Source organism: Rhinatrema bivittatum, chromosome 1 (assembly GCF_901001135.1).
Source record: "Rhinatrema bivittatum chromosome 1, aRhiBiv1.1, whole genome shotgun sequence".
In the NCBI taxonomy this organism is placed as follows: domain Eukaryota; kingdom Metazoa; phylum Chordata; class Amphibia; order Gymnophiona; family Rhinatrematidae; genus Rhinatrema; species Rhinatrema bivittatum.
In genome coordinates, this window is record NC_042615.1 from 807,811,088 (window position 1) to 807,833,126 (window position 22,039).

The 22,039-nt window shown below is 43.1% G+C and overlaps 1 protein-coding gene across 1 annotated transcript in view; it reads right to left on the reverse strand.

The window, feature by feature from the left end:
• Positions 1-2,560: 2,560 nt before the first annotated feature.
• Positions 2,561-22,039, reverse strand: part of UBAP2 (ubiquitin associated protein 2) — a 597,209-nt gene continuing 577,730 nt past the window's right edge. Inside the window, 2 exon segments of the mRNA XM_029581175.1 lie at positions 2,561-3,722; positions 12,559-12,750. Of these exon segments, the coding sequence (XP_029437035.1) occupies positions 3,627-3,722; positions 12,559-12,750 (288 nt within the window). The 3' untranslated portion in view covers positions 2,561-3,626.

Consider the following 22,039-nt stretch of genomic DNA (forward strand, 5'->3'; position numbering starts at 1 on the left):
CTCATTTTTTTGGAGTAGACTCAAAAGAAAAAAAAGGCAGCAGCTGTATAACCAGGACAAAAAGAGAACAAAAGACAATGAGATAAAGGATAGGGAAAAAAAAAAAGGAACAAAGTTGAAAAACTTCATAGGCAGCACAGAAAGTACAAAACAGGTCCGACAGCAATAGCAGAAGAAAATGACTAAGGAAGAGACTTGTGTGCAAATTCCTGGTCATGCTCAGGAGTGTTCTTTCTGAGCTCTGAGAAGGCATATCCATGCTGGTGTCAACAATGAGGTCACCCACTTGCGTGGCTGAATTTCATTGTGCTTGTCCACAGAGAAATTTCATAAATATTCATTGGGAAGATCATGAAAACCAGACCTGTTGAGTGACACAAAGGCCAGAATTACGAGCCACTGCATTAGACACAGACACAAAATATAATGGCAGTTGGTTAAGTGCTTTTTAACCTGCTCATTTCTCAATCCTGCTGCAGTACTAGAGACCCTACGTGAGATTGGCTTTGTTTTGGTTTATGCATAATTAAAAAGCTGGTATGCTTCTCTCCTACTTTTTTGAATGTAGCATGAGTGATTGGGGTAGGGTATCTAAGGGATCACCTTGGGCTTTATATCCCTAGATGTAGTCCACATTCTCTGCAGGGCAAGTACCTTGCCATTCCTTCTTTAAAAGATGCTTGCCTGGTTTCTATACAGACAAGGGCAAGAGGATTTATTGGTCACAAATTGTGGAAGAAAATGCCTTTGGAGACCAGAAATTATCTCCGATAATGGAAGGAAAATTTTGGCTTTTTAAAATGGCTTTTACATAATAATACAGTTTTTAGTTGGTACTGCGATATTATTGATGCAATTTGTGAGTTGTTGTTCCTTGCTCATGGGTTTTGTTTAATATCTAGTGTGTCATAAATGTACGTAAATCAAAATACTAGTTTTATCTCCACTACCTTTGCAGTACTCTGTCACCACCCATTCTGTGAAGGAATACCTTTACACATTAGTCCTGAGAGTAATGTGTGAATGTATGCTTTGTTCTAGATCTTCCTTTCCACCAAAAAGAGCTTGCCTCTTGTACAATTATTTATACTTTTGAGGTATTTTAATGTCTGTTTCATGGCTGCTCCTTTTTCAACTTGAGGACATACATAGTAGAGAAGTAACCTAATGGCTAGAGCAGTGGGCTGTGAACCAGGAAAATGAGGGTTCAAACCCCATTGCCACTCCTTGTGACCTTGGGCAAGTCACTTTACCCTCTATTGCCTCAGGATCAAACAGATTGTGAGAGCCTTCTGGGGACAGGGAAATACCTCCAGTATCTGAATGTAATCCACTTTAAATTGCCAAAAGCCAGAATATAAACAAGCATAGTTGAAGGTCAAAGTCTCACTTTACAAGGCTTGTGGTACACAACGCTGAAGCAGTTGAGCAGCCCTCCTCTGAACTGCCACTACACTGTCTATAATCCTTTTGGAGAGGTCTCCAGAATTCAATACAGACTTCCAGAGAAGAGTTATCAATGATTTGGGCAGGTATTAGTACTTTCTTGTTTTCTCTGCCTCTGCACGACACTGTTCCATGGTTCTCCCCAGTGCCTGGCAAACTTGATATATTTAGATTATCATCCTCTGATCCCTTTCATTTACTGATTAGCAATACCTCACTCCCCCATCATGAAGCCCTTATTTTGGCAATTTGCATAAAAACGGAACAAATCATTAAGACATTGCAATAGACTCCTCCTTTCATGTTGACTGGCTAACTGAACACTTTCACATTGCAATCCTATTATCTAGGGAAAGTATGCAGACACGATTGCTTGAGTTGGGGCATGAGACTGACTGTTTCACCAATTAGGAAGCTAGATGTGTACCTTGTCCGCAGACATTTTGGTTAATGGCTCAAAATCTTGAGATGAGCACGGTAAGTTTAAAAAAAACAAACTGGCAGTACAGCTGTATGAAGCTCCCAAGAGGAGGCTAGGTTAAGTAATATAAAATGGCTGCAAGGTTTTGGTACAGTCTTGGATATAATTAAGGAGAGGTAGCAAGCTTATTAGCATAGGCTACAGGATAACTTGACTATACTTTTCAACTAAGGAACATCAAGACCAACATCTAAGCACTACATCAGAAGATCAGTTTAGCCATGGTTGAGAAAATCCTAACTCCAGTATACAGACCAGTTCAACGCTTCAGACTAGTCTTGAAAGTGTAAAAAGAGGCGGCATTCTTTTGCTCCCAACTGGTCAAAATTTCAATAGAATTATATTACCACTGCCAAACCGATAAGGAGACTATTTAATCCATAGTTATAAATGCACAAAAGCACGATTATTGCAAGTTGTGAAATCTGCTATTTTAGCACTGCAGTCAGATTTCACCCAACATAAAAGATAACACAATAATAATATTCACACAGGAACACTGCCGGTTTGGTGCAGCAAACAGGGCCCAGGAGCATAGAAACCAACCATACTGCTACAATCATACTAGAGCACACTTGGAAGGCAGCACACGTGCTATTGGCCATGAGTAAGATGCAATGATAGACAACAGTCTTTAACCTCTCAGAAATTTATTAGGTGGTGTAAGGGCTAAAAAGAAATGAACTGTTCTAAAACATTTGCCAGGGACTGGTGCAGGGCGTTAAGAACAGAGGTTTGTTGGTTTCTTAATCTCCCATAGCAGAGTCTGTTTTGTATTTTGGTTTTGTAAATGCGGTCATTGATCATTCCCATTCTATCAGCATGGTTATCACAGACAAGAGGGAAAGGGACAGGAAGAGCTACAAGACCCTATGTATAATTTTATTTAGACAACTGTTATACAGTTCCAGCTTCTGATGACATCAGCTTAGTTTTTCTTCATCTTCTTTGTCTTCTCCTCCAAAAGAAAGAACAACACACATCATACAGTCTAAGGTCTCTTGCTATAGAAAACAAAAAAAAGGAGTTATGCTGTATTTAAAAAGAAGAGTTAAAATAATTCAAAAATATAAGTGACGTCTCTGCTTTGTGAACACATTAACAAAGTGATCATCTACTTCTGTACATTCCCAGAGGTGTTTCCTCGCAGGAAAGGGAGGGAGAGAGGTGCTTTAGGTGCACTGGGGAGAAAAGAACATCTACAATTTGAAAAGAAAACAATTACAAAAGAGTCATCGTGATTCGTTCATTTTTCCTCTCAGACTTGCCACATGAATCTGAACTAAAGGCTGTGTTTAAATAGAAGGGCTCTGGAAATCAAAAACGGCACAGTTTTTTTCCTTTTCAGCTTATATAAAATAAAAAAAAAATATTATGCAATGCCATGGATGTTAAGTTCCTCTACAAAGAAAAAAAAAAAGGGGAGCTTCAAAATGCAGAAACCACATTTAGGCTCTATTACATTTACAAATACATACATAAATATATTACATACAACAGCAAACCAAAAATGAAGCGGGCAATAACCACACAATAGGATGTGTCTGCAGTGTTCTCCCCGCACAGCTGTTTTCTTCCATAAAGATTCGTCTGATAAACGGTGGCTTCCAGGAATGGGCATCTGCAGTCTCTTCCGCCATTGTTTTAGCTTCTTTTCCCCCCTTTGTTTAAATCTTCTCTTGTCTTTATGCTGGAGGTTTTAATTTGTCCAGTAGGCAGAGCTGGCGTAGGCGGTTTTGGTGGCCTGAGACTTCTGCTGAAGGGTGTTTGGCTGACTGCGCTGTGCAGACCCTCCCTGGAAAGAGAAGATTAAACAAGGGGCAAAATTAATGAAAATAAAGACCTTCTACGTTTATTTGCTGCAATTTCAGGATAGTAGCTAATGATATTTTCTCAGTAAAAATGTGCTCACAGTGCCCTTCTAGCCACTCTGCTTCCCACTCTTAAGGCAGTAATTCTCTAAAGTCACCTTATTTTAACCGTTTTCTTGGTAAATATTCATCTGCTCGTTCCATATTACCTTAACACTTTTTTTCTCGGAGTATAAATCCTTCCTTGCAGCTCACAGCCCTGTGTTCAAGGCTTTTACTCACTTCTTTCACAAATCCTTATACTTTTTAGCCTTTACTTTGTTTTTACAATGCTTCATTTAACTATCATGCCCTCAGAAATCATTCATCCCACAAACCTGTACCTCTCTCCTCTACCATTTCATTTAATTTGGGCCACTCCACCACTCCTGCTCTCACTTGATCTACCTTGGATTAGGAGTTAAATTTCTTGCACTAAGGAAACATGAGGTAAGCCAGGGCACCTCTCTATATTGGGCAGTAATAACCAATGCCTTCAGCAGTATGGGATTTCCATGTAACATATAAAGACAAAAGGATCCATCCAGTTTGCCCAGAAAGTTGCTTATGGTAGTAACTGCCACTTTGTTCAGGTTATCCACATCCCTTTTGTTAAGGATAGTAACTATTGCTCAGTAAAGGTTATCCCCTGCAGAACTGTTATATCCAAAGTTAACATAGCTAACTTCATTTCTTCAGTTCCATCCTCTACCCTCTAAGGATTTGCAGAGTTTGCCCCATGCCATGTTCTTGACTTCACCACCTCTTCAGGGAGTGCATTCCAAACATCGATCACCCTCTCTGTGAAGAAATATTCCCTGATATTGGTGCAGAGTTGTTCCTCTTGTCTGTATTATATCTTTCAGCATCGTCTCATAGGACTTCCGATACAGACTACACACCATTTTGGTCACCGTCCTCTGGACCACTTCCATTCTGTCTCTATTCGATTTGAGATACAGCCTCCAGAATCAAACACAGTATTCCAGGTGAGCCCTCGCCAAAGAGTTGTACAAAGGCATTATCACCTTTTTACTTTTACCTTTTTCCTCTCTCTATGCAGTCGCGCAGCCCTTTGGCTTTAGCTACAGACTTGCCACACTGATTTGCTGCCTTCGGGTTGCCAGATACCATAATCAAGGTCCCTCTCCCTGGTCCATGCACATTAGTCTTTTACCTCCCATCAGATACATCTCTTTTGGATAACTGCACCCCAAAAGCACAAATTTTCACTTCTTGGCATTGAATCCCAGCTGCCAAAACTTCGACCAAGCTTTCTTAAAATTTCTCTTCATTCTCTCCTCTCCTTCAGGACACGTCCACTCTACTGAAGATTTTTGGTGGTAGCAGCAGACCTGCCGGCATATCCTTGATCTCCCTTAATATCCTGGGATTTACCTCATCCAGCCCCATCGCCTTGTCCACTTTCAATTTTCCTATTTCTTCTCATCTATTCTCTTCTTTAAATGGGGTTGTAACTCCCATCCATTCTCTTTTCAACGATCCTTCTCCAGGGTTTTCTTTTGTTACCACTGAACTGAAGTAGTTAATATTTCTGCTATTTCTTTAGCGTTCATCTGTGTTCTTTGTATCCTTTTGATTTTACTATACCACTTTGGGCCTTCCTCCTTTCTCAGAAATATCTGAAAAATATGATGTCACCTTGCTTTACTTTTTGGCAACCCATTCTTCTGCTTGACCTTTTGCTTTCCTAATTTCTTTCTTCGTCTCCCTCAGCTTCACCAGATATTCTTTGCTGTGTTCCTCTTTTTGGAATCCTTTGCAATTCTTGAACGTTGTTATTTTTGCCTTTATTACTTCAGCCACCTCCTTTGGGAACCAAATTGGTTTCTTTATCCTCCATTTTTGTTCATTTTTCTTACATAAAGATTTATTGCCTTTGAAATAGTTCATTTTTAATTTGGCTCACTGTTGTTCTACCTCACCTATTTTCTCCCAGTCTTCTAATTCTTTCTCAAGGTGTGTCCCCATTTTACCAAAGTCTGTAATTTTGAAATCCAAAACTTGGATGTCTGAGTCTCTCCTCTCCATCCTGGCTGCTATATTGAACCATATTGTCTGATGATCACTGGTGCTCATGTGAGCAAGCACCTGGACATTAGAGATATTATCCGCATTTGTGGGTATGTATTACTCCTCCCTCATGGGTTCCCATTGTCATTTGTTTGAACAGAGACCCTTGAAGGGCGCCACAATTTCTGGCAGATTTACAGTAAATTTCCAATGAGCAACACTTCTCCCCTTCTTTCCCATGTTTTGGATATTGTGGACCAGATCTCTGTCTAATTCTTCTGTTTGAGTTGGAGGCCTGTAGACCACTCCAGTGTAAATGGAAGCACCATTTTCTTTTAAAATTTTTTTTTAAAAGGACAGCCCATAGTGCTTCTTCCCTACTCCATGCTCCTTCCATTTCAGTTGCTTGGATATTGTTTGTGACATAAAAAGCAACTCCTTCCCCTTTTCTGTCCTTCCTTAATTTATAATAAAAGGCTAGCAAAAGATTCTTAAGATTTCAACCTAAGCAAACACAGATTAGCCAAACTATCAGCAAGAAAAACAATATTTTGGCAAATGAAAATAAAATTAAACTCCAGAGACTTATCCGCGTAACAAGATCAGATTGCTGTATACATTTCAGCAAAGCATAGGGGCAATAAGGAAGACGCACACATTTTTATGCGCAACACTTCTTTCTGCATCAGAATGAAAATTTGCACACAAGTCTGAGTTAAACAGTGAGCTCTGCAGAGTGTACCTTATTTAGGGTCCTTTGTTTTCAGTTGAAACTAATTTCTACACATAAATTCCCAGATTTTTCCAAAAGTGACAAATGGTTTAAACTGATTTTCACCCTAATTTTAGGTTAATTAAAAAGCAGCTCCAGAGCTGCTGATGCAGCGTCTCAAGGCCTCCAGCAGCTGCTGAAACACCTGCAGCATTTCAAGTCTTACCCCCCACCCCCCCAGCATTTGAAAGGGGCTACAGCCCACCAAAGTACTTCCTGTCAGGCTCCCTTGCCCCATAAAATAAAATGCAGTGATGATAGTCCTCACATGTGGGTGAAAAGCAAGCTACAGGCTGACATATTTAATTTGGACCAACAGCGTACATCTTTGTGCAACAGGCACACCAACTGGTGTACTGTTGGGAAAAATGAGGCAGCCTGAAAATCACAGCAGATGGATGTGGAAGGAGTTGGGATTATACTGGAAATAAGTTCTTCAAGACGGATTGGCCAAAGGCAGAATCTTGACGTCCTTCCTTGTCCAGGCAGTAATGTGCTGCAAATATGTGAAGAGAGCTCCATGTTGCAGCTTTACAGATTTCAGCAATCGTTACTGAACGACAGTGCGCTACTGATGTTGACATGGCTCTTACTGAGTGCACCTTCACTCGTCCCTGGAGGGGAAGGCCTTCACTCGTCCCTGGAGGGGAAGGCCTGCTTTTTCATAGCAGAATTCAATACAGTCTGCTAGCTAATTGGAGAGAGTTTGTTTGCCCCCTGCAACTCCTGGTTTGTTTTTATTGAAAGAAACAAAGAGTTGTCTGGATTTCCTATGGACTGCAGTGCGGGCTAGGTAAAATGCAAGTGCACGTTTACAGTCCAAGGTGTGTAAAACCCTCTTGCCCTGGTGAGAGTGAAGCCTTGGGAAAACTGTTGGCAAGACTATAGACTGATTCAAATGATAATCAGTAACCACCTTGGGAAGGAATTTAGGGTGAGTACGGAGGACCACTTGGTCATGTAGGAACCTTATATAGGGTGAGTATGTGACAAGTGCTTGTAACTCACTAACCCTTCGAGCAGATGTAATGGCTACTAGGAAGAGAACTTTCCATGTAAGAAATTTAACATCGCAGGAGTGCAAAGGCTCAAACGGGGAGTGCATGAGCCTTGTAAGTACTACATTTAGGTCCCATTCAGTGACTGGTGGCCTTAGAGGGGGCTTAAGTTGTAATAAGCCCCTCATGAACCTACTCACAACGGGTTGCGCTGTTACCGGGGTATCCCCAACTCCTTTGTGATACACTGAGATGGCACTCCGGTGTACCCTCACTGAAGAAATCTGGAGACCAGAATCTGAAAGATGCCAAAGATAGTCTTAATAGAGATGGAGTAGGGAAGGAAAAAGGTCAATACCTTTTTGAGTGCACTATATGGTAAATCTATTCCACTTAGAACGATAGGATTTTCGTGTGGAAAGCTTTCGTGAGGCTACAAGCACTTGAGACACATCAGTTGAAAGGCTGAGCGGTTGCAGGATCAAGCTTTCAACATCCAGGCTGTGAGGGACAGGGTCTGAAGGTTCAGATGGCGTAACATGCCTTGGTTCTGAGTTATGAGAGTGGGCACTGTGCCCAGGCGAATAGGTTGTCTGATCAAGAGGTCGAGAAGCATGGGAAACCATACTTTTCGAGGCCAATACGGGGCTATGAGTATCACTGACCCTTTTGTCCTGTTGTAGCTTCACAAGGGTTTTAGCTATCAGCGGTATCGGGGGATATGTGTATAAGAAGCCTGTGTTTCAGGGGTGAGCGAAGGCATTCATGGCTAACTTGTTTGGTTGTCTGTGCAGGGAGAAGAATCTGTCCACTTTGTGATTCAGTTCGGATGCAAAGATGTCTATTGTTGATTGACCCTAGGGTTGGAAGATTCTGGTCGTTACCACAGGATCCAGAGACCACTTGTGGGGATGGAACTGTTGGCTGAGGCGATCTGCTACCTCGTTCCTCATGCCTGCCAGATAAGTGGCCTGTAAATACATGGAGTGTGCAAGGGCCCAGTCCCAGATCTGCGTGGCTTCTTGGCAGAGGAGATAAGAGCCTGTGCCGCTCTGCTTGTTCAAGTACCACATTGCAACTGTGTTGTCTGTTTGTATGAGAACAGTCTTGTATGAAAGCCAGCCTTGAACGCATACAGAGCATAACACATAGCTCGAAGCTCTAGGAAGTTGATCTGAAACGTTGCTTCGAGCTGTGTCCAAGTACCTTGAATTTGAAGATTGTTCACATGAGCTCCCCAACCCAAGGTGGATGTGTCTGTGGTCAAGGTTATCTGTGGAACTGGTTGCTGAAAAGGTAGACCTGTTAGCAAGTTGACTTTGTTCATCCACCAGAGAAGCGATAAACTTAACTGGTGGGTTACTTGAATCTGGGATGATAGTGCTTGAATGGTTTGGAGCCATTGAGATTTCAAAGTCCATTGAGTTATTCTCATGGCCAGCCTGGCCATAGGAGTGACGTGGACCGTGGAAGCCATGTGTCCCAGCAACTTTAAGAATTGATGGGCTGAGGCTGTTTTCCTTGTGCGCAGAGATACAGCTAGTCTGGAGAATGTGTCTGTGCGGTCGTTATGCAGGAAGGCCTTTGCCATTGTGGTGTCCAAATCTGCTCTGATGAAAGTCAGGAGGTGAGATGGAGTCAGGTGGGATTTTTGGTAGTTGATGAGAAATCCCAGAGTGTAGCAGATTGATAGTGAGCTTGAGGTAAGGCAAGTCATGTATACTTTTCTTGCATAGATGGACCGCAGCCACTGCTAGACACTTTGTAAATACACGGGGTGCCGAGGCAAGTCCGAAAGGCAGGACCCCCGTACTGAAAGTGTTGATGTCCCACTAGGAAACGCAGGTACTTGCAGTGATGTGGGGATATTGGAATGTGAACGAAAGCATCTTGAAGATCCAGAGAACAGAGCCAATCTCCTTTTTGCAGAAGGAGAAACATGGTGCCCAAGGACACCATCCTGAATTTTTCTTTTTGAAGAAATTTGTTGAGATTGCGGAGGTCTAGGATGGGACGGAGGCCTCCTGATTTCTTTGGAATGAGATAATAGCGGGAGAAGAACCCTCTGCCCTGCTGTGCTCGGGGAATAGGTTCCACGGCCCTGGCGACAGAAGGGTGGACAGTTCACACTCTGTGGATGCAAGAAGATCACACAGGTCTAGAAGACCTGTGTGATCTTCTTGCATCCACAGAGTATTGGGTGGTAAGTCCAGGGGTACCATGAGGAAGTTTAGATGGTATCCCTTGGTTATGATGGATATAACCCCATTGGTCTGTGGTTATGTTGAGCCAGTTGGTCATGAAGAGGTGAATTCGACCTCCTACTGGAAAATCTGGTTTTGGATTTATGGAGAGACTGCTGTTCTCTGGATATGCCTCAAAATCCAGAGGCCTGGCCTGTTTGCGGTGGTTGCTGAGGCCTGGATGTCTTGGGCTATTGAGGATGTTGATTACCAAGTTGTGCTCAGATGACTCCGAAGGGTAGGCGGGCTCGCCTCAACAAGATGGAGACTCTGTTCAAAATCAAGTTGACTCCATCAACGTCCAACCAATCGTCACCTGCAGGACCATCGAAGTTAGTCATCAAACCTCACCGGGAGCACCAGGGCAGCGGTGACTGTCTGTCACCGACTCCATCTTAGGCATCCACATCATCTACCTCTGTGCTGGGGAAAGACCGGACCGAGCATCAAGGGAAGCACCGACGCAAGTAAACTCCCGGTGCCGGCACCGACCCCGCATCAGCCTCGATGGCTATCGAGCCATTTGTCTGAGGACCCCAAAATGGGAATGGGGGATTTCAGAGGCTTTGCAGGTTGCTTTGGCATTGGTGGCTTGGGTTGTGTTGGAAGGGCACCGATGAGTGCATCCAGCCTGGTTAGCAATGGTGCAAATATTGATGGCTCTGGTGTCGGTGCTGGTATGGGGGCTGGCATCGATGGTTGTAGGTCTCGGAGAGCATTGAGCACTGCCTGGCAGATGAAACCGTCCAGTTCCTTCCTGAAAGCTGCTGTAGATATAGAAGCTACAGGGGCTGGCAGGCTAGGCGCTACTGGCACCTCCACAGGGACTTGTGGAGGCTCAGTACCTGGCACCAATATCTGTGGGATCACCTTGGTTTTTTGGGTGGAGAGGGTGTTAGAGACTCCTCTATCCGTGTCTTCTTCGCAAGTGGCTCTATTTGTTTTAAATGTACAACTTAGAAACTTCAGTGCATGTCCATTAGTCTTTGTACTTTTTGAAAGAGCAAACTACTGACTTGTGTTTACTCATGCCATTCCACTCATTTTATAAACCTCTATCATATCTTCCCCTCAACCGACTTCTCCAGGCTGAAGAGTCCTATCCTCTTTAGCCTTTCCTCATAGGGGAATCGTTCCATCCCCTTTATCAATTTGGTTGTCCTTCTCTATACTTTTTCTAATTCTGCTACAACTTTTTTTTGAGATGTGGTGAGACACAGAGGCATTATGATATTCTGTTTTATTCTCCATTCCTTTCCTAATAATTCCTAACATTCTATATGCTTTATTGGCTGCTGCCGCACACTGAGCAGAAGATTTCAACATATTATCCATGTTGTTACCTATATCCTTTTCCTGGGTGGTGACTTTCAAGGCTTGCATTGTATATCTATATTTTAGATTGTTCTCCCCTATGTGCATCATGTTGCACTTGTCCATATTAAATGTCATCTGTCATTTGCATGACCAGTCTTCCCAGTGTTCTAAGGTTCTCCTGCAATTCCTCACAATCCTCTTGTGAATTAACTTTGAATAAATGTTGTCATCTGCAAATCTGATCACCTCACTGTTCCCATTTCCAGGTCATTTCTAAATAAGTTAACACGTAGTTTTCCCAGAACAGATCCCGAGGGCACTCCACTATTCACCTTTCTCCATAAAGAAAATTGATCATTTAGACCTACTCTCTGCTTTCTCTCTTTTAACCTGTTACAAATCCACAAAAAGACATTGCCTCCTATCCCAAGACCTTTTAATTTCCTTAGAAGTCTCTCATGAGGGACCTTGTCAAATGCTTTTTGGAAATCCAGATATATCAACTGGCTCATCTTTATCCACACATTTGTTTACGCCTTCAAAAAAAGTAGCAATTTGGTAAGGCAAGATTTCTCTTGGCTAAACTCATGATGGCTTTGTCCCATTAAACCAGTAATTTTGATTTTTATGATAGTTTCTACCATTTTGCCCAGCAGCCCAGTCTTTCCCTATATAGATTTTAGGCTGCATAAAGACTTGTGTCTATTGGGTTTTCTTTTTTATTTAGCTCATGTCTTGATTGGTAGCTCATGGAGCACTACATTCAGGTACAGTAAGTATTTCCCTATTTACTAAATGTTTTCTCCCATTGGTTGTCTATGGAAATAATGCGTAGTAAACAGGGCCCTAAGTTTGTACCTGAGGCAATGGAGGGTGAAATGACTTGCCCAAAGTCACAAGGAGCATCAGAGGCATTTGAAACCTGGCTTCCCCGATTCTCCAGTCCTTGCTCTAACCATAAGGCTGCTCCTCCACTCCTTTCTTTACCAATGAATCAATCTGGCTGGCCAAACACTCCTCATCTTGCTTCTGCTAACTGCCTATTGACTTGTAAAAGCAACCTGTTTATTCTCACTACTGCTTGAAACAATGCATCAACAAAGTATGTTTTGCTTTAATACTGAAAATGATTCATTCTTATGTTCCATAATTCTACCTGATCAATTCACTTGTGTTTTTGAACGTGCAAGAGCAAGGGGAACTGGAGATATAAGCATTTTCTTTTATTTCTGTAGCCTTATTAAAAAAAAAAAAGGCTCATGGAATGGTTAGCAGATTGCAAATAAACAGCTTATGATTCTTTGATTCTTTCAATAAAAACTGAATATTACTGCTGATCAAAAGCATGATTAAAACCAGGTGTTCTAGTTATAAAACATAACCCAACCAGACCAAAGAATCATAATAGACTGCTCACCTGTCCATCCTGCTGAAGGTGGTGATGCAGCATCTGGGAATGAGGCTGTTGATGTGCCGGCAGGATATGAAGGAAAGGAGCTGGTGCATAGCCGGCGGCAGCACCAGGGTTCAACGGTCCAGCTGATCCAAGAGCGGACGGCAGGGTGAAAGGGGGTGGTGTAGCAGCATGGAATCCCTGCTTGTCAAATGTCTGAACGGGAAGCAAAGGCAGGGCAGATATTTTCATTAGTTCTTGTGCATAGTCAAATGTAGATCTTCTCTCTTTCTCTCAGGCCAGGTCAAATTCAAATAATCTTTAATTCACACTTTTTTCTGTAAATTGTATTTTTGCTCAGCAGTTTCCATCTGCTTCTTTGGGCTTCCAGCTCAAACAAATAAAGCCTCTATTGGGCAGTGGCACGAGTCTTAATTTTCAACTGACCAGGGTCCTTTCTCCTAGTTTTATAGCCTTCCCTAACTCAGCTACTGCTGAGAGTCTTTGGCCAGAACCCAGTTTGTGTGCACCTTAGTTCCAGTCAGGAGGAATTTCCAGTGAATAATGGCTGAGACTCCCCCTCCCCTCCCCAGAGGTTGCAAATGCTGCTTCAGGAGCTGACCTATACCCCATATAGATGTGGATGCTGGGGGGTGGGTTGGCCTGCTCACCAGCCTCTTCTTTCGGTCACTTTTCCCCATTCATCCCACCCCTATGTGGATGGCTTGCAGTCTGTCTGGGTGTGGTGTGATGGGATGGGATGGGATGGGATGGAGGACTGCTGAACAGTCATGGCATGGTTAGGCAGGGTTGACTACATCCAAGGGCACACAGTAAGAATTGTGTTTAAAACTGATTGAACAAGGAATATCAAGTACCGTATTTTTCTCTCCATAAGACGCACTTTTTTCCCCCAAAAGTGGGGGGGGGGGGGGGGGGGGGGAAATGTATGTGCATCTTATGGAGCGAATAGTAAAAAAAAAAATAAAAAAAATCTAACAAACCCCCCCACCCTCCTGACTCCCCCAAGACCTGCCGACTTAATTTACTACAACCCCCCACCCTCCTGACCCCCCCAAGACCTGCCGACTTAATTTACTACAACCCCCCACCCTCCTGACCCCCCCCAAGACCTGCCAAACGTCCCTGGTGGTCCAGCGGGGGTCCGGGAACGATCTCCTGGGCGTGGGCCGTCGGCTGCCAGTAAACAAAATGGCGCCGACGGCCCTTTGCCCTCACTATGTCACTGGGACCGACCGCTGCTATTGGTCGATCTCAGTGACATAGTGAGGGCAAAGGGCCGTCGGCGCCATTTTGTTTACTGGCAGCCGACGGCCGAAGCCCAGGAGATCGTTCCCGGACCGCTCCTGGACCCCAGCTGGACTACCAGGGACGTTTGGCAGGTCTTGGGGGAGTCAGGAGGGTGGGGGGTTGTAGTAAATTAAGTCGGCAGGTCTTGGGGGGGGGGTCAGGAGGGTGGGGGTTGTAGTAAATTAAGTCGGCAGGTCTTGGGGGAGTCAGGAGGGTGGGGGGTTGTAGTAAATTAAGTCGGCAGGTCTTGGGGGGGGTCAGGAGGGTGGGGGTTGTAGTAAATTAAGTCGGCAGGTCTTGGGGGAGTCAGGAGGGTGGGGGGTTGTAGTAAATTAAGTCGACAGGTCTTGTGGGGAGTCAGGAGGGTGGGGGGTTGTAGTAAATTAAGTCGACAGGTCTTGGGGGAGTCAGGAGGGTGGGGGGTTGTAGTAAATTAAGTCGACAGGTCTTGGGGGAGTCAGGAGGGTGGGGGGTTGTAGTAAATTAAGTCGGCAGGTCTTGGGGGGGGTCAGGAGGGTGGGGGTTGTAGTAAATTAAGTCGGCAGGTCTTGGGGAGGTCAGGAGGGTGGGGGTTGTAGTAAATTAAGTCGGCAGGTCTTGGGGGGGGTCAGGAGGGTGCGGGTTGTAGTAAATTAAATCGGCAGGTCTTGGGGTGGTCAGGAGGGTGGGGGGGTTGTAGTAAATTAAGTCGGCAGATCTTGGGGGGGTCAGGAGGGTGGGGTTGTTAATTTAAAGGGTTGGGATGGGGTTTTATTTGGGGGGGAGGGGTTCCCAGAGAAAGAAAAGTTTTCTGATCTGGGGAGTGGACCGAAATGGCCCTCCCCAGACCCGAAAACAAAATGGGGAGAAAAAAACAAACTATGCACTCCCCTAATTTGTTCCATAAGACGCCCAGACGCAGAGCCGGTTTAGCACAAATTTTTTTTTTTTTATTTTCCCCCTCTGAATCCTAGGTGCGTCTTATAGTCAGGTGCGTCTTATGGAGCGAAAAATACGGTAACTGGTCTTCCTGCCACTACATTACATGGGTGGGTCAGAACTGACAAGTTTCCTGACACGTTTTCAGTTCTGACAGCCGGGACTGGCCTGCTCGCTACCCAAAATTATGTTGCATATTCATAAGTAACTCCTGCTCTTTTACGGACCAGGAAGTTGGCGCACTGCAGAGAAATTTTGCCTGGTAATTAAGGATTGAATTGCAAGATAACTTGAGGGGAGAAGCTTAGACAGGCCATTGTCTTAGACAGTACAATGAGTAAAAAAGGGAGGGGGTGGCGGCTTCAACAGCCAACCCTGCGACAACCTGATGCTTGAGTGTTTTTATGAAATGAAATTCAGCAGGCGAGTGCATGCTCATTTGGGAAATGAGATGGCATATTGTTTGTATTCATTGATTGATTTTTTTTTTTTTAAATGATCTATGCTGCGGCCATATAATGATCTATGCTGCGGCCATATAAATGAATGGCAGTGTGATATCGAGTTTCTTTTATAGGTCCAGTTGGGAATTGAGGGAAATGGAGAGGGGAGGGAATGGGTAATATATGGGCTTGGAGAGGAGACAAGTTGTATCTGTCACGATTGCGTAACAAGCTTGGCTGGCCTGGGAATCTAACCTGGATCTTCTGTAAGGCAGTACACTTACTACTGCTGAGCTACTGGACCAGCCCAGTACATTGTCTGTAAGGGCTGATAAAGATGTGATTCCAAAGACTGAAGGGTTTTATTTTGTGTGTGTGTGTGTGTGTGTGTGTGTGTGTGGGGGGGGGGGGGGGTGTTGTTGTATCACATCGCAATGGCTGAACTGGATGAACAAAAGTTCCTCTGCCAAAGAAGAGATGGAAGCTTCTACTTCAATAACTTCTCACGTCAATTGGGACCACTGCTATAGTATTCACTCCATCCAAACATGTCTGTAATGTGTCAGTTTCATTGCCCCAATGGGTGGCATATCTGATCCCAAATATTTGGGTTTTTTTCTCTCCTTGTCATGCCTCCTCCTAATTTACTTACAGAAGCATGGAATACGTCTGTCTACATAAATTCCTCCAAATTTCCCTCACTAATTAAAATAGAATCATATAGCCATCCCAATTCATAATTGGTCCTCCAGACCCTAGCACCCTAAGCCCTGAACTGAAAATAGATTCCACTACCTACAATCAATTCAGACCAAATCACAATTATCCCCTATCTTTAACTGGATGTAAACAACCACGTTTTCACCAGCTTTCTAAATTTAAGGTAGTTTAACTCACTGTTTATCCACAGGGATACCATTCTAAATTCCCAAGGTGGAGCAGCTAAAAGCAGTTTATGCATTACTGAAAGCTGGACTAATTCCAGAGAAGGTGGATAGCAATAAGTGTGATGATGAGGGCTAATGCCCTCAAGTACTGAGATCCTATTTCATACAGGCAATCTAAACATGGTTACTAAAAACCTAAACTTCAATCTGAAGTGGACTGGCGACCAACACAACCCTTCCAGGACTGGCGTGATAAAGTTCCATCTTTTCTTGCCTGTCAATAGTTGGGCTGCCGTATTCTGGGCCAATGGTAAGCATTTCCAATTTGTCATAGATACCCCCACATACAGAGAGGAACCAAGGAATGGATTAAAGTTACCATATCCCGTTGAGTCAAAAAGGGCATTAACTGCCAAATGGAAAGCAGAAGAAAAAAAAAAAAAGGAGGATTTCACTATAGCAAAAATCTCTTATGTATGGTTAGCTTATCAAACTGCTCCCTCCAATCAAAAAGTGGGCACACATTGCTGTCCACTGCCTCCCTCTGATCCTCCTCAATACAGGCAGTCATCTACACATTGTCTGCAAAAAAGTAACAGTCAATGTGAGAAAGCTAACAGGAGGCCAGAGGAGCCAGATAAACATTGAAAAACAATGGTGATAATAGGGATGTGAATCGTTTTTTGACGATTTAAAATATCGTCCGATATATTTTAAATCGTCAAAAATCGTTAGGGCCACGATACAATACCAATTCCCCCGATTTATCGTCAAAAAATCGTAAATCGGGGGAAGGGGGAGGGCAGGAAAACCGGCACACTAAAACACCCTAAAACCCACCCCCGACCCTTTAAATTAAATCCCCCACCCTCCCGAACCCCCCCCAAATGCCAGCGGCACACTAAAACACAGCAACTAAAACCCCCTAAAACCCACCCCGACCCTTTAAATTAAATCCCCCCCCAAATGCCTTAAATTACCTGGGGGTCCGTAGCGGCGATCCATAGCTTAAATTACCTCCGTAGCGGCGGTCTGTGGCTAAATCGGGGGAAGGGGGAGAGCAGGAAAACCGGCACACTAAGTGTAGTCTTCAGCCGGCGCCATTTTGCAAAATGGCCACCGCAAAATGGCCACCGCAAAATGGCGGCGGCCATAGACCAAAACGATTCGACGCAGGAGGTCGTTCCGGACCCCCGCTGGACTTTTGGCAAGTCTTGTGGGGGTCAGGAGGCCCCCCCCAAGCTGGCCAAAAGTTCCTGGGGGTCCAGCAGGGGTCAAGGAGCGATTTCCTGCCGCGAATCGTTTTCCGTACGGAAAATGGCGCCGGCAGGCGATCGACTGCAGGAGGTCGTTCAGCGGGGGTCAGGAACCCTCGCTGAACGACCTCCTGCAGTCGATCTCCTGCCGGCGCCATTTTCCGTACGGAAAACGATTCGCGGCAGGAAATCGCTCCTTGACCCCCGCTGGACCCCCAGGAACTTTTGGCCAGCTTGGGGGGGCCTCCTGACCCCCACAAGACTTGCCAAAAGTCCAGCGGGGGTCCGGAACGACCTCCTGCGTCGAATCGTTTTGGTCTATGGCCGCCGCCATTTTGCGGCGGCCATTTTGCAAAATGGCGTCAGCTGAAGACTACACTTAGTGTGCCGGTTTTCCTGCTCTCCCCCTTCCCCCGATTTAGCCACAGACCGCCGCTACGGAGGTAATTTAAGCTATGGATCGCCGCTACGGACCCCCAGGTAATTTAAGGCATTTGGGGGGGGATTTAATTTAAAGGGTCGGCAACAATACGATTCCCTCCCCCTCCCAGCCGAAATCGATCGTTAAGACGATCGAGGACACGATTCACATCTCTAGGTGATAACACCAACTCTTGAGGTACACCACACCAAAGCTGGTGAGAGAGAATATTCAGAATTCCAATATACTTTATAGCAATGGTTGGTCAAAAAGGAAGAGAAAAGGGCCAAATAACTATCTCTAATACCCAAGCACACCAGCTGAGCTAGAAGAATATCAAGGCTCACAATGAAAAACTGCCATTACATCATGCACGACAAGGAAATCAAATCCCTTATCAGCCTGGAGGCTCAGCAATAAACATTCAGTTTTAGGTTTCTTCTAGACTCCGACTTGATGGAACAACTGAATCTCATCAGCGATGCTTTGGATCTGGACAAGGACTACTTTTTCCAATAACTTTTATAAGATATGATAAATTTGATACCAGTCAGTAATACCAAGAGTTATTTCGGGTAAAGGTTGTGTTTTTTCCAGAGTGGCCAAACTGCGACTTCTTTAAGAACATCAGGAGTTTTCCTAACTGCAATTGAGTATTGACAATTGAACCCAGCCTTGGTAACAAACCCAACTCCTCTGTTTTTAACAATTTGTAAGAATCGGATCAAGCTCGCTAGGATTTTAGATTCTTGTAACCTAATTTTGCAATCAACAAATTGGGCATAAAAGATTCTTCATCAAGGTTGAAGGCACGACCTTTCAAGTAGATGCTTAGATATGAAATCAAATTTTTAACTAACTGGAAAATTTTCTGAGGCTTATTATCAGCTCTGTTCAATCACTCAGCAACATTTTTTTAAGTTTAGCTTTTTTTTTTCACTAATTCTTTATACCATTTAATTTCACCTTAGAAAGCCTCAAAATTACCAATAATAATCTCAAAACACTTAACTTGTTTCTCTAACCGCTGCCTGGATAGTACCATGTAACTTTCTTAACAGGGTTCATCCAAACAGACCTCAAAATAGTAATCTGATCTGTTACCACCTGCAGTTGGGTATTCCAGTCATCAATATGTTCTACAAGTGCTCCTACTAATAGACAGCTGGAAAAGATTATTAAAGATGGGAAGTCAACATCCTTCTAATTTCTAACTTCAAATTTTTGTTTTCTAATAGGATGATTTTTTTTTTTTACCTGCCAAACAAAATGTTACCATACAATGATTAATCCAGAATAACTGTACAGAGGAAACAGACTTTATATACAAATCCTACATTTGAAGTAAAATTTAGCTCCAAGTAATGGCCTGCATTATGTGTGGGAAAATCTATCAAACTTGATCTCAAGTCTGACAAGAAGCCCCATTCTAGTCCACTCCTAGGGGAATTAGTGAGGAGATTAAAATCTCCTATCATCAGCACATCTCTGGACAAAGTTAAGAGATCATTTTACCAAGTTCATCCAATAATTAATCATGTGAGGGTAGGTGGTAGGTAAGCAATAAGCTAATCTTGCTATTCCCTAAAAATTTGACTAATAATCAGACAGTGACTCAACCACAACTGCCTAGGCCTGAACTTCCAAAGATTGATGATAAATAATGGCTACTCTTCCCCCTTATCTTAACATCCTCGCTTTCTGAGCAAAAATGAATGAATACAAAGACAATTCTCAGGAATACACTTTTGTGAGCTTGTGATTATTCCGTGGGTGCTCCAGCAATAATGTTACAAGGGTTCATATTAAGCATGGGTGTAGCTTGCTTGTTACGGTGGCTACTACCCCGAATCAATTAAGCATGATACTTGACTTGGAATAAGTATCCAGCGCAGCTCACTGCTTCAGCAAGAGAGGGAATTAAGTCAAGAGGATTTTTATTCAGACAACCAACAATGGCTGAATTGCACATGCAGGGTAAACAAACGGGAGTAGCTTGCTTATTACGGCGGTTACTACCCCAAACCAATTAGCTAGATACTTCACTTAGAAGCAGGTCAAGCACTGCTGTCTGCATCGATGGTGGGGGTGGAAGGGAATTGGAACCAAAAAGTTACCAATAAGGGCCCTGACCTCAGCGGTCAGAGTAACAGATTATGAAAACAAATAGGTGTGAAAGCTTGCTGGGCAGAATGGATGGGCCGTTTGGTCTTCTTTTGCCGTCACTTCTATGTTTCTATATTGATGGTTAAACATCAATTATTATTCAGCGGAGAAGCTAAAAAAGGGAAAACCCACCAGGTAAATGGAAATGAAGGCTCATTGTAATCTAAAAAAGGCAGATTCTAATTGAACTGGAAGCCCAAAAAGAAACCAGAGAAATAACTAAGGCACCAAACAAGTCATCTAGGATTTTTATTTTATTTTACAAGATTTATATTCCACTCATTCCATGGTTCAAAGCGGATTTCAAAAGGACATACCTAATAAAAGCCAAACAATTAAATAGTTCAAAGGGAAAATCTCTCTCAAAACAGCAGAATTAGGAAAAATGCCCAGGGTGAGTTTTAAAATAGGAAGTTAATTTGCAAGTGTTCATGGCACAGAACAATTTCTTTCTTTTATACCAGAGTCCATCAAGCAAAGGTAAAAGCCTCCAAACATAAGTCATATGAATAACAAGTGACTGCATAGCAGATGATATTTACTAGAAAAGGAAAATTATCTGCATTTCATTGGGGTCAGCAGGCTATAACCCCAAGAAAGCTAATCTTAAGAGACCAAAGGAAATTTGACAAATTAATGAGCTGCTAAAATTTAAGCAAATTAAGTCAAGATATAGCAATATTTGTTAGATTATTACCTTTTCACCCTTTATAGTTTTTGTATGTTTAATGTTGACCTATCCCCTGGCAAAAGTAAAACATCAATGAGGAGGTCCATATTCAGAAGCATTTAGCTAGATAATTCACAAATTATTCAGCTAAATAAATATGTGCGCACTTATTCGGCTACATGTTAACTGGATATATTTTCAGCTAAAATTTATAGCCTTATAACTTATGAGCAATCTAGGAATGTTTCAGGGAAAAGTTACGTTAGCTGGATAAGATATTCAGAGTCAACCAGTTAACTTATCCTTTAAGTCTGGTCATATCAAAGAGCTGTCTTAAAATTAGCTGGTTAAAGTTATCTGGCTAACTTTAAGATCGCCAGCTATGTTCTCCAGTGTGACTGCCATTATCGAATATACCTCCAAAGTTAGCTGGCTAAGTTTATCCGGCTAACTTTGCTATCCAGACAGTGACTGAATATGTATCCCATTATTTCCGCTCAGGTGCCCTTTCCCTGCTGAGACTTTCATGGCCTTGAGATACTCTGCATATATCTTCCACTGTAAGTTTATTATTACAATTGTTACTGTTATTATGAAAATGACTGGAACAGCTTATCAGCGGAGGCCAGTACTTTAACAAGATTGAAATAAGTTTGGGACAAATACAAAGGGCAGTGGCAGGAACAGGGTTGAGAGACTGGGTAAGAGACATAGGAGGAGAGCTGGAGCAAGTAAGGGAATTTAGGCATTCATTTACCTAGAGTGGTAGAAAACCAGAAAGGAAGACAAATGGGCAGGCTGGATGAGCTAATTTGTAACAATATTAGCTCCTGGAGAGCCTTTTTCTACATCTTTCTATCCTTTCCTGTGATCAAGTAAGCTGCGCATGGGCTCAGTTAATGAATCTGATGCAAACTTGTAATAGCACCTTTGAAATTTATGTCCATAATTACATGGGAGCTAAATTCCTACCTGAAGTGTTCTACCTTGTTCGTGAAGCTGCAGTAATTCAATAAGATGTGTACTTGCTGCAGGAAACCCATCTCACTAATGTGGATCTCATGAAATTGAGAAGGGCTGAGTTATAAATGTCTACTTTTCCTTGTATAGCACAGATATAGCTATTAAGTAAAATACATTCTAAGTCAATAAAACACAAAGGTAAGGACAGCAGATTGCAGATTTGGAGGGAGAGGACTAGAGATGTTCCTTTTACTTTGGGTAATCTTTCTGCTCTGAATAAAGGACAGGAGCATTTTCTTATGCAGTTTTTTACTTGCTGGGGTCTCGACACCCTATCTGGACTCATGCGCAGACAAAACAGATCAAGCATTTAGAAATGAATCTGTGGCTCTAACATTTTAAACTCTTAATTTAGTGAAAATGCTTTCTGCTGGATTTGGTCCTTATTCTTGCCACCTGCTTGGGTTACA